General features: G+C 52.3%; 1 protein-coding gene across 1 annotated transcript in view; it reads left to right on the forward strand.

Moving 5' to 3' along the window:
- DMBT1 (deleted in malignant brain tumors 1) overlaps nt 1–19,848 on the forward strand; it is a 38,074-nt gene that overhangs the window by 17,323 nt on the left and 903 nt on the right. Inside the window, exons 17-34 of the mRNA XM_037059569.1 lie at nt 300–629; nt 1,179–1,508; nt 2,067–2,396; nt 3,343–3,372; nt 4,225–4,275; nt 5,025–5,369; nt 6,306–6,335; nt 7,725–7,775; nt 8,505–8,834; nt 9,567–9,665; nt 9,755–9,882; nt 11,291–11,402; nt 12,119–12,148; nt 12,380–12,530; nt 13,882–14,090; nt 14,988–15,172; nt 16,746–17,134; nt 18,906–19,177. Of these exons, the coding sequence (XP_036915464.1) occupies nt 300–629; nt 1,179–1,508; nt 2,067–2,396; nt 3,343–3,372; nt 4,225–4,275; nt 5,025–5,369; nt 6,306–6,335; nt 7,725–7,775; nt 8,505–8,834; nt 9,567–9,665; nt 9,755–9,882; nt 11,291–11,402; nt 12,119–12,148; nt 12,380–12,530; nt 13,882–14,090; nt 14,988–15,172; nt 16,746–17,134; nt 18,906–19,177 (3,402 nt within the window). The remainder of the gene's footprint in view (nt 1–299; nt 630–1,178; nt 1,509–2,066; nt 2,397–3,342; nt 3,373–4,224; nt 4,276–5,024; nt 5,370–6,305; nt 6,336–7,724; nt 7,776–8,504; nt 8,835–9,566; nt 9,666–9,754; nt 9,883–11,290; nt 11,403–12,118; nt 12,149–12,379; nt 12,531–13,881; nt 14,091–14,987; nt 15,173–16,745; nt 17,135–18,905; nt 19,178–19,848) is intronic.

The raw sequence follows: 19,848 nt of genomic DNA on the forward strand, positions 1-19,848 counted from the left end.
ACCTCAGATCAAGCTTCCCAAGGGCAGACGAGGGAGCCTTTTCATGTGGGGTCTGGGGGACTGTCGCACTCACCTCCCTGGGGGCAGTCATGGGTGCTCACCTCCATTATAATAGCATTGACCTAGTGAGATAAGACATCTCTACTATATTCCTCTGATGAAGACGATCACTGCACGTATCCAGAGATGACCGGTTCCCTCAGTTGTTAGGCCAGGAGGGTGTCCCAGGAGTCTGGCATGTGCCTTAGGCTTGGCAACTCAGCACATTCATGAAGCAAGTGTTCTTCTACCACATCTAGGGTTCCAGACTGAATCAAATTTGGCCCTGATGCTGGTGAACGGAGGTGACCGCTGTCAGGGCCGAGTGGAGGTTCTCTACAAAGGCTCCTGGGGGACCGTGTGTGATGACGACTGGGACATCAATGACGCCAACGTGGTGTGCAGGCAGCTGGGCTGTGGCTTGGCCACGTCGGCTCCTGGAAGTGCCCGGTTCGGTCAGGGCTCAGGGCCCATTGTCCTAGACAATGTGGGTTGTTTAGGGAACGAGTCCTACCTGTGGAGCTGTCCGAACGGAGGCTGGAACTCGCACAACTGTAACCACGGGGAGGACGCTGGTGTCATCTGCTCAGGTGGGCCTCAGACTTCACTGAACCCCTACTGGGTGACATTGCAGAGACCAAACACACTTCCCAGTCCTGGGGTAGTTCCCAAGCATTTTGATGCTGTGCCTGGCACTGGAGTTTGTGCTAGGACACCTTGAATCCAAGATACTATGTCACCTGATGTAGCTGAGAAAGCATCTTGGTTAGAATACGTATGTCCCCAGAATCTGCTAGGATTGCTAGAAACCATATTGGTGGTGGTTGTGCCCTGTGTTTACACACTGGATCAGGCTTCCTGGCAGAGCAGGTAGCATTATTGTGTTGTATCAGGGTGTCATCCCACTCAACACAAATGGGGGGCAGTCATGAATACTCCCCTTTATTGAAACAGCCTTGACTTTGTAGGAAAGACACATCAGCTCCCTTCTGGTGGTGAAGATGAATCTCTACATGTGACCACAGTTGACTTTTGCCCTGGGTGATTAGGTCATTAGGGTGTCCCAAAAGGGACTGGACCGTGTTTCAGCCTAGTGGCAGAACATAGTCACACAAGTTGTGTTCTTATGCCATCCATAGGATTCGAGACAGAAGGCACTTTGGACCTGAGGCTGGTGAATGGAAGTGACCGGTGTCAGGGCCGAGTGGAGGTTCTCTACAAAGGCTCCTGGGGGACCGTGTGTGATGATGATTGGGACATCAAGGATGCCAACATGGTGTGTAAGCAACTGGGTTGTGGCTTGGCCAAGTCAGCTCCAGGAAGTGCCCGGTTTGGTCAGGGCTCAGGGCCAATTCTCCTGGACAACGTGGGCTGTTCAGGGCACGAGTCCCACCTGTGGAGCTGCCCACACCGAGGCTGGAATACGCACAACTGTAACCATGGGGAGGACGCTGGTGTCATCTGCTCAGGTGGGTCCCATACAACAGTGAAACCCTTCTGGGTGAAATGACAGAAACCAAACATACTTAACACTCCTGTGTTAATTCCCAAGTAAAACTCTGTGGCTGGCAATGGAGTTGGCAAGAGGATAGTGGGCACCCAAGATGTTATGTTACTTGCTATAGCTGAGAAAGCATCTTGGTTAGAGTAGGTATATTCCCAGTATCCTGGTGATACTGCCTGAAATTGAGTTGGCAAAGCCTGATGTCCATCATTATACACAGGATCAAGCTTCTTAAGAGCACACAAGGGACACTTTCCTTGTGTAGCCAGGGTAGCAGTCAAAATCAGGTCCCTGGCACCTTCAGGAGGCTGTACCTCATTGTAGCTCCCTTGTCCTCTGGAGATGAGACATCTGTGTGCCTTTATTCTGATGAAGATGACCCTGAAGATGACCCATTATATACGTACAATGCTGACAGTTAGCCCAAGGTGGTTATGTCAGGGGGTTCCCAGGAGTCTGGCACTGACATCAGGCCTGACAGGTCATCATAAGCACACAGAAGGTGTTCTTCTGCCATGAATAGGTTTTGGGACTCACTGGAATTTGGCCCTGAGGCTGGTGAATGGAGGTGACCGGTGTCAGGGCCGGGTGGAGGTTCTCTACCAAGATTCCTGGGGGACGGTGTGTGATGACGACTGGGACATCAATGATGCCAACGTGGTGTGCAGGCAGCTGGGCTGTGGCTGGGCCACTTCAGCTCCGGGAAGAGCCCAGTTCGGAAAGGGCTCGGGGCCCATTCTTCTGGATGACGTGCGCTGCTCACAACATGCACCCTATCTTTGGACCTGTACACACCAAGGCTGGAGTTCACACAACTGTCATCATGAAGAAGATGCTGGCGTCATCTGCTCAGGTGGGCCTCACACAGGGTGGTTCTCCCTTTTGTGTGGTGATTTGGCTCAGAACTGACAAGATTCCCACTCCAGAGCCCCTGTCTCAGCTTCAGAGCGTCGTCCCTGGGACTGGTGCTTATTTCAGCTCAGCAGGCACCCAAGGGGTTACTTCACCTGCTCTGTTTAAGTAAGGAGCTCCTTTTGTGCAGGACCCCAGCGTCCCCTAGGTATTGCTTGCAGGTTGTGGGAGGGGACTGTGGTACCATGTTCTTGCTCAGGGACCAGCTCCCTAGTACAGAGCAGGGAAACTTTTCGTTCTGCCTTGGTAACGTGAGCTCACCTCACATCCCTTGTCCCTCTGGAGTGATGGTCTAGGCAGAGTCCTTTGTGGGTGTCAAGGTGGGTAGGATGCCCCATGCTGTGATGACCACAGGCCGCTTGTCGCGGCCCCAGAATCTGATGCTGAAGATCAGACCCAGGAACAGAGCGCTCCTCTGTGAACTACAGGATGTGTAGCAGGGGGCGGAGTGAGGTGTGAGGTGGCGGGTGGCCAATGAATGGAATGTTGGTGAGCCAGGCAGAGCCTTGGGGACAGGGCACAATGTATGGGGAAACTCTGGAACTTGTTATAAAGACCACCATCATCACACCTCGAGGTAGAAAAATGGGCATCTTCATCAACCCATTGTTCACATTCATCCTCAGCTCATTCCCGGGGTGTCAGACAAGGCTCTGGTGGCCTAGGTCAGGGATGACACTGGCTTTGACCAAAAGAAAAGTCAGTCCTCCGGCACAGTGAGGATGGTGATGGCAAGGGCAGAGGTGAGGGCAGCACACGATAGTATCCATGGTGAGGGCAGATGTGAGGAGTCACCTTGGTGGGTGTAAGATGTGGGTCATCAACCTTGAGTCAGGGTCAGACAACTGTGTGCCCCTTGGCTAATATTTTCCTCCTCTCCCTCACAGCCGCTCAGTACCGTACAACATCGTGGCCAGGTGAGTTGCCAGCGACCTTCCTCGGATATGTCTTCTCTTTCTGCACCTGCACGCCTCTCCTCCTCTCTCTGGCAGAACCCCTGCCCTGAGAACATGCCCATTTGCCTATGCTCTCCGTCGTCCATCCCTGGGATTCCAACAGTGCTGCGCAAGTATGCGTGGCATTTCCAGGACTCCGTGTATTATTCATCCATTTGTGGTCTCCCCCAATACTTGGTTGCTGTCCCTGAAGATGGCCACCAATGTTCAGAGAGATGGTCTCCAAGGTGTGATGCTGATCCTATCCTATCCTACCCAGGCTGGTGCACTTTTTGTGGGGTAGTGCGCATTCATAACCACTGGGGTCTGGTTGATGACACAGCAGACTTTGGTCTCTCCTCCCTTCACACCTTCAACACACTGCATTTCAGATGGTCACACCCTGCATCACTGTGGGGCAGGCACAGTGCCCAGGGGCCGGGAAGCAGAGTAATATGGGACAATGGTTTGCCAAACAGGCGACATTTGATTGGCTCCTGCTTATAAACCCATGTCTCTGACTCTTTCCATCCAAGCTCTGGAGTCTTGTCAGCCTCTGGGCATGGCCAATGAGCACATGCCTCGGGGATGGGAGGGGGCAAAGCTGTTTCAGTTCATAAGAGAACCCAGCAGGCTGAGGGATTTAAAGGAAACAACGGGATCTCCCATGGGGCCTTGGACCCCACAGACCTAGCAGAAGGGTGGGCTTGTGCACATTAAGGTAGCAAGCCGCAGGATGCACACGGGCAATTGTCCTGATGCCCCCACAAAAGTCTTAAAGGGTCAGTATTGGTGACCCCTAACTGTGGCCTTTTTCTCTGTTGTCACTTGTAGACACGTGGCCAAGCACTTCCACGCCTTCAACACCAGCAAGCACAGACTCAGGTGTGTATTCCTCTCCCCCTCCCCTGGGGCTGTGCCTATGCCCCCACCCCCTGATTCAAGGCTGGGATGGAACGTGAGGGGAAGCGGTTCCATGTGGACCATTCATGTCCCTGTCCCTGTGGTGGGGCCCTTAAAGAAATACTCTGTGCAGACAGGTCCTGCATGTGACAGCGTTGTGTGTCGTCTAGTTTCCAGTGAGGTGCTAGGCAGAGGCTCAGCACAGACCCCCTTCCATGGCTGAGTGTGAGTGCTGGCAGCCTGGCTGGTTCATCCTGCTGAGACAGGGCTGAAGGCTCAGGCCTCTGGCTGCCGTTCCAAGGAGAAGGGGTGAATGTGTCCATCCAGTCCTGTCAGGCAGATGTTTCCCTGACTTTCTGTGTCTGTCACTGAGACCACCCTGTATCCTTGGGGCACCACTGAGTATGCATCTGTGGTAAGGCCTTTGGATCTGTGGAGGTATTCCTCTAGAGCCATAGTATTTACCCTCGTTGGTTCACTTTTCGAGAGGTCCACCCTCTCACCTCCTTGTGGGTCATAATGTGTCATCCTGTTATCTCGAGTACCCCTGAACCTGGTGGGGTGGGATATCTCCGCTCCTTTCTTTAGTGAAGATCAACCTCTGCACGTGTCCAAAACTGAGTGTTTTCCCCAGGTGTTTATATCATACTGTTTCCCCAAGAGGCTAGAATATGTATCAGGCCTGATGGCTCAACTTACTCACAGAACACATGTTTTTGTGTCATCTCTAGGGCATAGGACAAATTGGACTTTGGATCTGAGGCTGGTTAATGGGAGTGACCGGTGTCAGGGCCGGGTGGAGGTTCTCTATGAAGGCTCCTGGGGGACCGTGTGTGATGACCACTGGGACATCAACGACGCCAACGTGGTGTGCAGGCAGCTGGGCTGTGGCTGGGCCACGTCGGCTCCGGGAAGTGCCCGGTTCGGTCAGGGCTCGGGGCCCATTGTCCTGGACGACGTGCGCTGCTCAGGACAGGAGTCCTACCTGTGGAGCTGCTTGCACCGAAGTTGGAACTCACACAGTTGTAACCATGGGGAGGACGCTGGTGTCATCTGCTCACATGGCCTTGCAAATGGTGGGTCTTTCTTTTTTGATGTGATATTGCTTAGAACCAATGAGATTTTCACTGCTCCACCCCTGACCGAGCTTCATAGAGTGTTCCTGGTATTGGTGCTTATTCCAGGGCAGCAGGCATCAAAGGGGTTATGCCACCTACTCGTTTTAAATCTATGGAGCTCACTTTGTACAAGACCCTGGTGTTCTCTAGGTTTTGTCTGCAAATTGTTGGAGGGGACTGTGGCACTATTTTCTTGCTCGTGATCAAGCTTCTTAGGGCAGAGTAGGTTCCTTTTTCTTCCACCTCATTGATGCAAGTTCACCTCTTACCTTTAGTCTTCTTGGGGGGATGCTCTTAGGCAGTGCCATTTGACACTCGAGGTGGTGGGTAGAAAATTCCTGTCAATAATGAGTGCAGTGCTTGGGGTCACAGACAATATGATGCTGAGGAATGGGCCCAGAGGTGTGCAAAGAGCAGGGAATTCCTCTGTGAACAAGTGGCAGGTGCCGGGTGAGTCTGACATGAAGGTGGCAAATGAATGGAATGCTGGTGAGCCAGGCAGCGCCTTGAGGACAGTTGTACAATGCATGGGGGATCTCTAGAAGTGGCCATAGAGTACCTCTGTCATCACTCCTCGAGAAGGAAAAATTGGTGTGGTGTGTACTCCAACCCATTTATTTGGGTCACGCTCTGCTAATTCCCAGGGTGTCAGCCAAGGCTATGGTGGCCTAGCTCAGGCCAGATACTGTCTTTGGCAAAGAGAGAAGTTAGTCCTCGGGCACAGAGAAGCAGGTGATGGGAAAGACAGTTGTTTGGGCAGCCAGTGGTAGCTTCCACAGCCAGGGCATGTGCCAGGCGTCAGCGTGGTGGGTATAAGACAAGGGTCATCAACCTTGGATCAGGGTCAGATGACTGTGTGCCCCTCGGCTAACATTTTTCTTCTCTTTCTCACAGCCACTCAGTCCCATACGACATCACGGCCAGGTGAGTTGCCAGTGACCTTCCTCAGATATGTCTTTTCTTTCTGCACCTCCACGCCTCTCTTCCTCACTCTGGCCAAGCCCCTGCCCTGTGAACGTGCCCATGTGCACGGGCTCTCTGCCATCTGTCCCTGAGATCCCTACATGTGGCACTTCTAGGACTCCATGTATTATTCATCCATTTGTGGTCTCCCCCAATACTTGGTTGCTGTCCCTAAAGATGGCCACCAATATTCCCAGGGAAGACCTCCAGTGACATGACATGGACACTGTCATATCCGGGCTGATGTACTTTTTGTAGGATAGTATACAGTCATCACCACTGGGGTCCTGTTGATGGCATATCAGACTTTGGTCTTCTCTCCTCCCCTTACACCTCCAACACACTGAGATTCTGATGGTCACACCTGCATCACTGCGGGGCAGATGCAGTGCCCAGGGGATGGTGGAGTAACACATGGTAACAGTTTTCCAAATACATTGACATTTGATAGGCTCCTGCTTTTCACACCCATGTCTCTGACTTTTTCTATACAAGTTTTACTCTTGTCACTGCCAGTGGGCACATGACTCAGAGATGGGAGAGGGCAAAACTGTTTCAGTTTAGAAGAGAACCCAGCAGGCTGAGAGATTTAAAGGAAACAACAGGATTTCCTACAGGGCCTTGGACTGACTCCACAGACCTCGCTGAAAAATAGACTTGTGCAGATTAAGGTAGCAAACAGCAGGAGGCACAGGGGCAATTGTCAAGAGGTCAGTATTGACGATCTCTAACTGGGTGGCCTTTCCCCTTGTTGTCACTTGTAGACACGTGGCCAGTCACGTCCACGCCTTCAGCACCAGGAAGCACAGACTCAGGTGTGTATTCCTGTCACCCCCGGCCCCCAGGGCTCTGCCTCTGCTCCTGATTCAAGGCTAGGATGGAACATGGTGGAAAAAGGTTCCAAGTGGGCCATTGATATCCCTATTCCTGTGGGGAATGCACAGTGCCCGGGGGCCAGGGGGTGGAGTAATATGTGACAATGGTTTGCCAAGCAGGTGACATTTGATTGGCTCCTGCTTATAAACCCATGTCTCTGACTCTTTCCATCCAAGCTCTGGAGTCTTGTCAGCCTCTGGGCATGGCCAATGAGCACATGCCTCGGGGATGGGAGGGGGCAAAGCTGTTTCAGTTCATAAGAGAACCCAGCAGGCTGAGGGATTTAAAGGAAACAACGGGATCTCCCATGGGGCCTTGGACCCCACAGACCTAGCAGAAGGGTGGGCTTGTGCACATTAAGGTAGCAAGCCGCAGGATGCACACGGGCAATTGTCCTGATGCCCCCACAAAAGTCTTAAAGGGTCAATATTGGTGACCCTTAACTGTGGCCTTTTTCTCTGTTGTCACTTGTAGACACGTGGCCAAGCACTTCCATACCTTCAACACCAGCAAGCACAGACTCAGGTGTGTATTCCTCTCCCCATCCTCCGCGGCTGTGCCTCTGCCTCCCCGCAGCCCCCCCCCCCCATTCAAGGCTGGGAAGGAACGTGAGGGGAAGCGGTTCCATGTGGGCCATTCATGTCCCTATCCCTATCGTGGGACTTGCAAAGACGTAATCTGTGCATACAAGTCCTACGTGTGATACAGTGGCATGGGGTCTAGTGAGATTCTGGGCAGAGGCACAGCAGGTACCCCCTTTCATGGCTGAGTGTGAGTGTGGAAGACTAGGTAGTCCCATCGAGACTGGGCCCCATACTTTGTCCTCTGGCTGTTCTCCTGAAAAGAAGGGGTGATTATGTCTGTGCCTCTCATGTTAGATAGACATATCATCACCTCCTCTTGCTGTGCTTGAGGTCACCCTGGACACGAGGGGAGCCAGTGGGTCCCAACAAAGGGGAACAGCCCCTGGATCTATGGATCTCTGCCTTGGGAGGCCCCATTGTGGGGAGCCAGTCTGGCTCACCTCCCTGGGGGCCATCATGGGTGCTCACTACTTACATTGGAGCAACCCTGATGTAGTGAGATAGGACATCTCTGCTTCTTTCCTGTGATGAAGATGAACCTGTTCACATGTTAAAAGCTGGCTGTTTCCCCATGCAGTTAGGCTATGAGTGTGTCCCAAATGTCTAAAACCTGCCGCCGACCTGGTGACTCAGTATAATCACTGAGGACATGTTATTGTGCCTTCTCTAGGGTTCAAGACAGAAGGGACTTTGGATCTGAGGCTGGTGAATGGAAGTGACCGGTGTCAGGGCCGGGTGGAGGTTCTCTACCAAGGCTCCTGGGGTTCCGTGTGTGACGACTACTGGGACATCAATGACGCCAACGTGGTGTGCAGGCAGCTGGGCTGTGGTGGGGCCATGTTGGCTCCGGGAAGTGCCTGGTTCGGTCAGGGCTCGGGGCCCATTGTCCTGGACGACGTGCGCTGCTCGGGACAGGAGTCCTTCCTATGGAGCTGCCCACACCGGAGCTGGAACTCCCATGACTGTAACCCCGGGGAGGACGCTGGCGTCATCTGCTCAGGTGGGCCTCACACAGGGTGGGTCTCCATTTGTGAGGGAATATTGCTCAGAACTGATGAGATTCCCACTCCTGTACCCCTGCCTGAACCACATAGCATCGTCCCTGGTACCGGAGCTAATTCCTGTGCACCTTGCACCTAAGGGCTTATGTCACCTGCTTTGGTTCAAAAAGGAGCTCGGTCTATATACTCCCCCAGTGTTCTCAAGGTATTACCCACAGGTTGTTGGACGGAACTCTGGCACCGTGTTCTTGCTGAGACTCCAGCTTCCTGATAGCAGAGTAGGGAGGCTTTCTGTTTTGCCTCAGTACCAAAAGCTCACCTCCCAGCTCAGGCAATGCTCTTAGATAGAGCCATGTGTCCTGTTGGGGGTAGGTAGGAATCTGTTCCATGATGATTGCAGTGCTTGTTGCTGTCCCAGAACCTGAAGCTGAGGAATAGACCCATGATCATAGAGCTCCTCTGTGAACTACTGATCATGTGGCAGGGGGCATGTAAGGTGTGAGATTGCAGTTGGCCAATGAAAGGAATTTTGGTGAGCCACACGAGGCCTTGTGGGTGGTGGAGCAATGCATGGGCAAAGTGTGGAAACTGCTGTGAAGGACCACTGTCATCACACCACCAGGCAGACAAATTAGCAACCCACTCATTAGGGTCATCCTCTGCTAATTCCTGGGATGTTGGCCAAGGCTCCTGTGGCCTACCTTGAATGTGACACTGGCTTTGACCAACAGAAAAGTCAGCCCACAGTGAGGACAGTGATGGCAAGGAGAGAGAGCTTCAGCAGCCTGCGGTACTGTCCACAGTGAGGGCACGTGTGAGGCGTCAGCTAGGTGAGTATAAGACCGGGGTTATCAGCCTTGGATCTGGGTTGGGCAACTGTGTGCTCCTCATCTTACATTTTTTCTTCTCTTCCTCACAGCTGCTCAGTCCTATCTGACATTCTGGCCAGGTGAGTTTCTAGTGACCCTCCGCAAATATGATTCTTTTAATGCACACCCATTCTTCTCCTCCTCACTCTGGGTGAACCACTGCTCTGTGAACCCCCGTTAAGGCTCATCCTTTATCCTTAATCACTGAGATGCCCATGAGTGCCTCACAAGTATAGGTGGGATTTCAATGAGTGCATGTGTTATTGATCTATTTGTGTTCTCCTCCAATTCTTGGTTGCTGTCCCAAAGATAGCTGCCAGTGTTCAGGGTAATGGCCTCCACTGTCACCGGACTGTGTCTAGGCTGATAAACATTTTGCGGGATAATGGACATTCATAAACTAGTGTCGTCCTCTTAACAGGATGTCAGACTTCTGTATTCTCACCAACCCTCACACCATCAGACCCTGAGACTCACTGTGGTCCCATCTGTATCACAAAGTGGCATAGACAGTGCCCAAAGGATGGTAGAGTAATGTGTGTATATCCTATGGACATTTGATTGGCTGCACATTTCATCCCCATGACCCTGACTCTTGTATCCAAGCTTTAGAGTCAGGTGAGTATCTCAGAACTACCAATGAGCAAATGACTCAGGGATGGGAGGGGGCAAAGCTGGTTTAGTTTAGAAGAGAACACAGCAGGCTGAGAGATTTAAAGGAAACAACAGGATCTCCCACGGGGCCTTGGACCTCACAGATCTAGCAGAAGGGTGGGCTTGTGCACATTAAGGTAGCAAACTACAGGATGCACAAGGGCAATTGTCCTGATGCCCCCACAAAAGTCTTAAAGGGTCAGTATTGGTGACCCCTAACTGTGGCCTTTCCCTTTATGGTCACTTTGGGGCACATGACCAGGCACTTCCATGCCTTCAACTCCAGCAAGTATAGACACAGGTGTGTATTCCTCTCACCATCCCCACCGCCCTGGGGCTCTGCCTCTGCTCCTGATTCAAGGCTGCAATGGAACATGATGGTAAGAGGTTCCACGTGGGCCATCATATCCTATCTCTGCAGTGTGACCTGCAAGGAATATTCTGTGAGACCATATCTTACATGTGACAGTTGGACAGCTATCTATCTCTAGTGAGATACTGGGCAGAGGCTCATCGGAGACCCCCTTCCATAGCTGAGTGTGAGTGCTAGAGGCCCATCTATTCCGTTGAGACCAGGTCAAAGGCTCAGGACTCTGGCTGCTGTTCCAAGAGGGGTGAAGGTCCTTGTTTCTCTCCTGTGAGGCAGATGCCCTGTCACCTTCTAGTGCAATGTCTGAGGTCTCCTGGGACAACAGTGTAGCCAGTGGTTGCTGACCAGGGGGAACTGCCCCTGGATCTATGGAGCTCTGCCTTGGGACACCCCATGTGGGCTCAGAAAAGCTGTTCCGCTCATATCCCTTGGGCCAGCCATGGGTGCTCCCCTCCATTGGGGCAGCCTTGATCTGGCAGGATACGTCGACTCTACTTCTTTCCTTCGATGAACATGAGCCTCTGCTCGTGTTAAAAGCTGATTGCTTGTCCTGTGTCCTAAGGCTCTGGAACTTGCCTCAAACCTGGTGGCTCAACTGAGTCACAAAGGAGGAGTTCTGGTGCTATCCCTAGGTTTCGGGACCAAAAGCACTTTGGACCTGAAGCTGGTGAATGGTAATGTCCGGTGTCATGGCTGAGTGCAGGTTCTCTACCAAGGCTCCTGGGGGACCATGTGTGATGATGATTCACATCAATGATGCCAATGTGGTGAGCAGGCAGCTGGGCTGTGTTGGGATTACATTGGCTATGGGAAGTGCCCTGTTCAGCTAAATCATATGGTGTTAATATTTTAACATCTTAACTGTGCATGTGGCCACATGACTATCAAGATGGTTGTAAAAATAATACTGAAAAAGACAATGAAAGAATAAAAGAATAATAAAGAACAGAAACTGACCTCCTCCCTCAGGTAGAATGCAGTATTAAATATTTGTTTCAGAATTAATGATACAATTACAGTTGTGACAAGTGCTTCAAGGGGAAAGATCACCGCACAAAGGGCACATCGGCAGGAGCTTCACTTGATCCAGGAGTTAGCGGGAGTTCTGCATGAAGCTGAGGATTATGAGAGAAGCAGACTCATTTGCTCACACTGGGTCTGGAGCCAAAGCTTTGGCTCCCATCCGCCCACTCTGTTAGGATTCACTCCATTCCATTCACTCCCTCCCAGCCAGTCCCTCAGATCTCGAGCTCCCTGAGAGCGTGGCCCATGGCCAGCATCTTCATGTGGCCCCGGGGTTGGCAGATTTCTGTCACACAGCAAGCAAGCACTCCATGACTGTGTCACGGATGCCAAATAACTCATCATTATCCTTTCTCTTTATCAACAGCTTCTGCCCATGTGGCCACCAACCCAACCAGTAAGTGTTGAGTTCCCTGACAAAGCTCCTTTCCCTTCCCCTCAATGACAGTGGCACTGGGGGGAGATGATGGGAATGATGAGGAGAGCGTTGCCCTAAGTGTGGCTGCCCTTGGAAGGGTGTCCTGCTGACCCTGGGTGGTCAGGCCAGGTCTAGGCCACCTCCTATTCACATTCTGTCTCGTCAATCGTGTGCTCTGGGGGTCACGGCATTTTGGTTTTGTCCTGGCAGCAAATTATTCCTGTGGAGGCTTCCTGTCCCAGCCGTCGGGACGCTTCTCCAGCCCGTTCTACCCTGGGAACTACCCGAACAATGCCCAGTGTGTGTGGGACATCGAGGTCCAGAACAATGACTGTGTGACCATTGTCTTCAGAGATATGCAGTGAGTGGGTGGGTGTGGAATGGGCCATGTGGGGGTCCTCACAGACATTTTAGAAGGAAGCAGACGGGACCTGCACTTCAGCAGAGGTGCTTCCCATTGACATTTTTTTTTCTGGTGGGTTTAATTTGTAACCCAGCATGAAGATAGTCCAGGAAAGTGGGGCCAGGACAGGGGCCTTGGCTTCAGGTCTCAGTTCGGCCACTATTTGCTGTGTGACTGTAGGAGCTCCCTTAACTTTCCTCAGCCTCTGTCAGAGAAGAGGAATGAAATGCCTGCTCACCCCTCCCCGATCTGTGGTTATTGGGAATGTCACAAGGGAAATAAATACATGGAGATACTTGGAAAGTGTTATCCAGGGGAGGGACTCTGTTGGGAGCAATGATAATAATGCAAAGGACCCTATTAACAAACCCACCAACTGTTCTCTTCTCTCCACTCTCTCTTTTATGGAAGGGGGGTGGCTTCCAGGGCTCAGGCAGAAGTGGCAGAACCATTGTGTTAGGCAGAGGAGACATCATCAAAGCACAGTAGTATGTGACTGGTCCAGGGTGGGGAGTGGCCATGCAAGGGGCACCAATGCTTTCAGTGTCCAGGAGAGAAGGTGTCATAATTTCTTCCCTCCGAGCCACCACTGAGCAAGACTGTTTTCTCTCTGGATTTCTCATTTGCAGTGGCTTTGGGGGGATGTTTCTGCCTTGGAAATTTATGTGGGGTCTTGCAGAAGATATGTGATTCTGATCGCCTTATCATTACAATTCATGTGGGTTTCTGGGACTCCATGTAAAGCTCACGAAGTCCTGTGGAGGGAGGCTGAGCAGGGCTGGTTCTTTAGGCAGCATCTGGACAGCAACGGCCACAGCATTTACTCTGTGAAGCACTTCCCACGAGCTGTCCCATCTGAGCCTCACAGGGGCTCTGCACAGATAGGATGGCCCCCTTGTGGGCAAGAACCCGACCTTCGAGGAGGGCATGCGACTCATCCAACCTGTGCTCATTCAGTAACTCATTTCTATCACCATGACTTCATGGATATCCGTTTCAGTCTAGGGAAAATCAGGCTCCTTTTGTTGAAGAAAGTCTGAGGCAGGATGCGAGTGTTTCCTGCAAGATGCAAAGGGCTGTTCGAGAGAGGGGCTATGTGTGTCACCCCAAAAGGCAGGAAGGACTAAGACCCATGTATGCAGGCCATGGGGAGAGGAACCCCTACTTTCTTTAAGAAATTCTGTTATTTTCAGTTCTTAAATTTTGTCAGAGTTTCTGACCCGGAAGGGTAGCCCCACACCCAGACCAGACCTCCTGCCCCCACTCCTGGTGGGAGGTGAAGCCAAAGCTGTGTGTCCTGTCTCTGCAGGTTCGAGGGGAACTGTAACTATGACTACATCGAAGTGTTCGACGGCCCCTACCACAGCTCCCCTCTCCTGGCCCGGCTTTGTCAGGGGGCAAGGGACTCCTTCACTTCTTCGTCCAACTTCATGTCCGTCCGCTTTGTCAGTGACGGCAGCGTCACCAGGAGAGGGTTCCAGGCTGACTACTACTCTAGTCCCTCCAACCACAGCACCAGTAAGTCCCCAGGCTCGTCAGGGTTGGGGCACCCCCCCAAAGGCCTCTCCTCCTCAGTCTTTCTGTGGTGGTGGGACAGAAACCTGCAGCAGCCCTGGCAGGTCACTGAGGCTTGATCTCATGCTGAAAGGGATGGGAGCAGTGGGTCTTGGGACTCCAGCTGCCCAGAAATGAGGTCAAGGGCGAGAACTGACCAATACGCTGTGTACTGATGTTACTGATGTGGTCAGTGGAGACTGAGGAAAACATGCAAGATGATGCCTTCACCATACAGTGAGACATCTGTGTCAAGGGCAGGAGTGAGCCCTGGCTTGAGGCCTGTGACCATTCCAGAGCATGGGACACTGTGACCATGTCCTGAGACCTGGCACATTTGGCTGCTTTCTGAAAGTCACTGGTCACTCCACCACTTCCATCAGAGGCCCATGGTCACTATTCAAGCTGTTAAATGGACTTATTTACAGGCTGGCCAGGGACTGGGCCAGGTGATGGCCAAGCACTCATTTTCCACCTGGATTTTAAGCTTTGAACCTGCTCCATAGCTAGAGGACCTATTTCACAGCATTACCAAAATACAACTGGAGCGTTACTTCACTTTCTAGATAATGGTACCTTGGCCAAACATTTCACTGCTGTCACATCCTGCCCCCTGTTCTTCACCTGAGGAGTCCCCAGTGCCTGTGCCCACACAGGGCTCTCCTGAGAATGAGAGTCACTGGAGTCACAGGGTCCCTTTGGTGGGGGGAGGTTGGGCGGTGGGAGCGTGTCCTCATGTGGACTGTCTTTGTCATCCAACTTGGACCCGGCACCTGTGTATAGGGTATGGGAGGAGCTCAACAGGGACTTGCTGGCACTTGGGGGCACTGACTGACTTCGTTATCTGCCCTTGGCCACCAGAGCTGCTTTGTCTGTCGAATGAAATGCAAGTCAACGTGAGCAGGCGCTACCTCCAATCCCTGGGCTATTCTGCCAGTGACCTTGTCATTCCCGACTGGAACAGGGTCTACCAGTGTAAGCCCCATATAACGTCAAGCCAGGTGACCTTCACAATTCCCCACTCAGGCTGCGGCACCACCCAGCAGGTAAGCCTGGGCCTTCCCACTCTGCCTCCTACTGAGAAAGCTTCTTACAGTGATACGTGCTCTGTGTTGCTGAAATCCTGGGGACCCAGGTGACATGATTATGTTTGTAGAACCAGAGTTCTCAGGGTGAACGATCTGTTCCTTGCCACAGCCAAAGAGAAGGAAGGAGGATGGGTTGAGATCTGCAGGCAGTGTTTCCAGCACTGTCCAGCACCGAAGGGATCCGGCTTGCCACCCCTTACTCAAGTAGCTTCCAGAGTTGGAAGCTTGTACAGATTGGGGTTGGGGTGGGTGAGAGGGGCTGGCGCCTCATTAAGTGAAAGAATGCAAACATAACCTACTCCTTCCTCTTTGATAAAGTATCAGGTTGCCTTACATTCTAGGGTTTGCATTTGGGGCCCTATGGTGGTATTGGGCTCTTCCTTGCCAAAGCACCCGCAGCTGGTGGCATCTCATACCCGGCTAGAAGTTTGCTTCTGACCATGGAGCGCTTGGGAAGGAAAGAGTTTCCCATGGTCTCGTCCTGGCCATGCATCTCTTGGGCTCACCTCAATCAGGGCCAGATGATCATGACCGTGAAACGTCCAGGGGGTCCTTGTTCACCTGTGTCCTCTTGAACATTTGGGTCACTGGAGAAGCTATTCTTGGCCCCATCCTTCTCCACCACAGTGCTTTTGCTTGGCTTCCATCCCTTGTCACTGTCATCCCTTCCGGGGGCATTTATTGATGCTACTGATGCTATGATTGACAGCATACCAAGCCCTGGGAAGAGAAAGCATTCTTTGCTTGAGATGCTCACAGACCACCAGGTGCAAGGTTCTCATGCCCAGAGAAGTCACTCTCACTAGATGGTAGACACATCAAATGGTGCAATGTTCTTATGACTTTGCTGCTTGATGAAAGTGGGAAATAACCCTGTGGTGCAGGAAGTGAAAACAGAGTATGACAGGAAATGCTCTGCCTTGCCACGCCCAACCGACTGTCCATCTGAGCTCTGGGGAAGACCCTTTGCTCCCGCGGCCAGAGACCTGCTGCAGGAATAACTCCGATCTATCACTTTCCCCCCGAGCAGCTCCAGATGCCACACTGCAGTAGCTACTGACCCATCCAAACAGCACAGTGGAAACTAATGCCAACAGCCCCTCTCAAGAATACACGTCTGCCTCCCCTGGTTTCTCGCAGCAGCAGGGAGAAGGAAACAGAACAAGACAGAGGGTCCTGAGCCCTGGAGTCCACACACAGCTTAGTCATACCACAGGGCAAAAGATCACCCAGACACACCCAGCTCCCAGGAGGAGCAGTCCCCAGGAGGCCCCAACACCTAGTCCCCATGGTGGTCCCCTGTCAAATGGTAGAGAAGAGGGGACTGTGAAGGGAGGCTCTTGCCAATTAAGCAGCATGCCCATCCCAGGTAGTGGTGGCCCTGGCAGTAGGCATGTGCCATCTCTGGTTCTGGGAGGGTTCTCGAAGCTTTGTTGAGTCTCTTCCCTCTCATTGTAAACAAAACCAGCAATGAGAGTCTCTTAGCAGGAGACACGGGTCCTGACTCTGCTCTCCTGCCTGTCTCTCCCAGGTCAATAATGACACCATCACCTATTCCAACGTGCTCAGAGCAGCTTCTTCAAATGGCGTTATCAAGAGGACCAAGGACGTCCACATTCACGTCAGCTGCAAAATGCTCCAGAATACCTGGGTGGACATGATGTACATTGTTAATAGCAGCATTGACCTCCAGGAAGTGCAGTACAGCCATTATGACGTGGACATTTCCTTTTACACATCCTCTTCATTCTTACATCGTGTGACCAGCAGGCAGTACTATGTGGACTTCAACCAGAACTTGTACCTTCAGGCTGAAATCCTTCATGCCAACACCCCTTTGGCCTTGTTTGTGGACACCTGTGTGGCATCTCCATATTCCAATGACTTTACGTCTGTGACTTACTATCTAATCCGGAGTGGGTAAGGAATGTCTTCACAGGGGGACTTTAACCTTCCCCTGACCACCCAAACACGAGTAGCCCAAAGGCTTCTGAATGCAGAATTTGGTCCTGAGAGCTCAAGCTCAACCAGTCAGGTTGTCACGTCTGGGTAGCATACAGAGAGATGGGTGTCTGATGAATTGAAGGATCACCAGTGGTCACCAAGCAGGTGGGCTATAGACTGGCTTCTGGCCCCAGGTCGCTGGACTCGAGGCAAGCCTTAGTATTAAAAGGACGTGGGTGTAGTGAGGAGGTATTCATTTTGAAGCAGATGGAGACTGAGATGCCAGCTGTGCCACGTGACCATTTGCAGAACTCTGGGTGGGCAGGTGCACCTCTCTGAGCCAGTTTCTTTGCCCATCAAATGAGCATGGTGGTGTGCACATCACAGGCTGCTGGGGGCATTAAAGCAGAAAGAGCAGGTGGGCATTGGGCAAAGAATGCGCATAGCAGGTGGTCCACAGTGAATGTTGCACTGAAGGCCCAGAATGTGGACCCACATCAGTTGAGCATGGAGGTGCTCAGAGTCCAGAGTTCCCACTAAGCTCAAAGATGCAGAGGCAAGGCCAGCAGTGCCCAGGCCTGGGTCCATGGTGCCTGGGCTGGGCTGTCTTACAGAGTCTTGTCTTCCTGGGTGCAGGACTCCTCGGAGCTCACAGAGTGGCCCAGAGACACTGGGGTGTGCAGCCGAAATGACTAGTCTTTCATCTGTCCAGTGGTGTTTACATTGTTTCTTTGCTTAGTATTTGACCCTGGCACCTCAGTAACCTCCGCCTCACACATAAGCTGTACTGACAAGTGAAGGCGATCTGCTAGGACTCAGGGCTGGGAGGCTAAATTTCACTCCTCCTTGAGACTAGAAACGGCATCTCTTTCTGGGCCCAGTCTTCACTGAGTGTCGACGTGGCACATGGGGGTTGAGGTTCGTCTAGCTCCTACGCAGTGGTTCAATTCACAACGGCCTCCTAGGGCAGCCAAGACAGGGAAGAAGTTTCCCCAGATCCTTCTTACAAACAGTCCCAAGGTGATGTTTGAAGTTATTTCCAAATGGGATTAATGCTGGGGAATGAGTGATCTGGCTCTTCTTTATTAAAGGCAACTTTTTGGCCAAATTCTCTATATAATTATATATATATATATATAATGCAATTTTATGAGGAGGGAGGATGTGCATAATGGGATACATGTGTCCCAACTGTACCTGGAGCTCGGGGACTCATGGGCTACACCTAGACACCAACCAAATCACCCACCTGGACATCCATTCGAATATCTTTGAGCTTCAGACACTTGCAGGGTCCCCAGACCATGCTGAGACACAGGCCTGGAGAGGGGAAGACACCAAAGACACCCAAGGGTAGCCAGGTGTGACCTTGCCTGACCCTGAGACCTAGAGAGGGAAGGAAATGCCATCTTCTTTCCTGTCCTCTCCATGGTCCTGTCACTTCCTGACTCACCTGGGTAACCTGGGGCCATTGAACACATGGTCACTGTGCAATATGGGGCCAGCTTGTCAGTGAGGACACTCGGACTGGCTTGCTGCTTTAAGATGCTGCCGATGTGCACAAAGTCCAGCATTTTCCTGCGTGGCTGACAGTCAATGTGGGAAGCACATGTTCTGAAGGAGGCAATGAGGTGCCACAGGAGGTGTGGCCCCAAGGTCAGGCTGTTGAGTTCCACACCCAGTGCATCCAAGTCACAAGGGAGGAGAGCCCTGGTGAGTGTGTAAGGTTCTTCCTGTCTTCTTCCAGGTGTGTGAAGGACGAAACCTACGAATCCTACACTCTGCCATCGCCCCACATAGTCCGCCTCAAATTCAGCTCCTTCCACTTCCTGAACCGCTTCCCCTCTGTGTACCTGCGGTGTAAGATGGTGGTGTGCAGGGCCTACGACTACTCCTCCCGCTGCAACAGAGGCTGCATTGTGAGGTCGAAGAGGGACGTGAGCTCCTACCAGGAGAAGGTGGATGTCATCCTGGGACCCATCCAGCTTCGACCTCTGCACACTGAGAAGAGAAGCCTGGGTAGGTGGCCACCCTCCCAACCCAGTGCCCATGGGGGCCTAGGCCCTTGACCCACAGGGACTTGGGATGTTTCAGTCGGTGCTGGGTTCCACCTAGGACTGGGCATCTGCTGTGAGCGTGGCATGCTGTGCTATGCCCGGTGAGACCGAGCTCCCCTGCACCTGCCTCCCACCTTCTCCCAAGGGCTGCTGGTCCAAGAGGGACCAATACATGGGATTTGGTCAAGAGAGTTCTGACCTGGGACGCAATCCCACCTGACACCTCTAACCTCTGGGTTCTGAACTCCTCACCTGTAAGACTGACTCTTCATACTTACCTCCTGGGATGGATGAGAGAGTTGCTGAAAACAGTGTTAGTTACACTGCTGTGGCCTCTGCCTGGTACAGCCACTGAGAGTGATGAATGGTGGCTTTTGTCACAATTGTTATTGTCACCGATATAAACAACCGTAATGAGAAAATGATTACTCATGACGGTGACAAGCGCAACCTGTAGTCCCAGGGACAGGAAGTCAGGGTGTGGGCAGGCCGCAGGGTGCAGGCAGGATGGATTCGTTCTGACAGCTCCCAGGGCCTGACACTGGCCAAGCCATTTCATTTTCCTCACCTGAAGTGGGGACCACGTGTGCTGTGTTGTTTTGTGCGTGGATGCGGAAGTGTCTGCAGAGTGAG

Source organism: Sturnira hondurensis, unplaced genomic scaffold, assembly GCF_014824575.4.
Source record: "Sturnira hondurensis isolate 20B ecotype Veracruz unplaced genomic scaffold, ASM1482457v3 Scaffold0011253, whole genome shotgun sequence".
NCBI lineage: Eukaryota > Metazoa > Chordata > Mammalia > Chiroptera > Phyllostomidae > Sturnira > Sturnira hondurensis.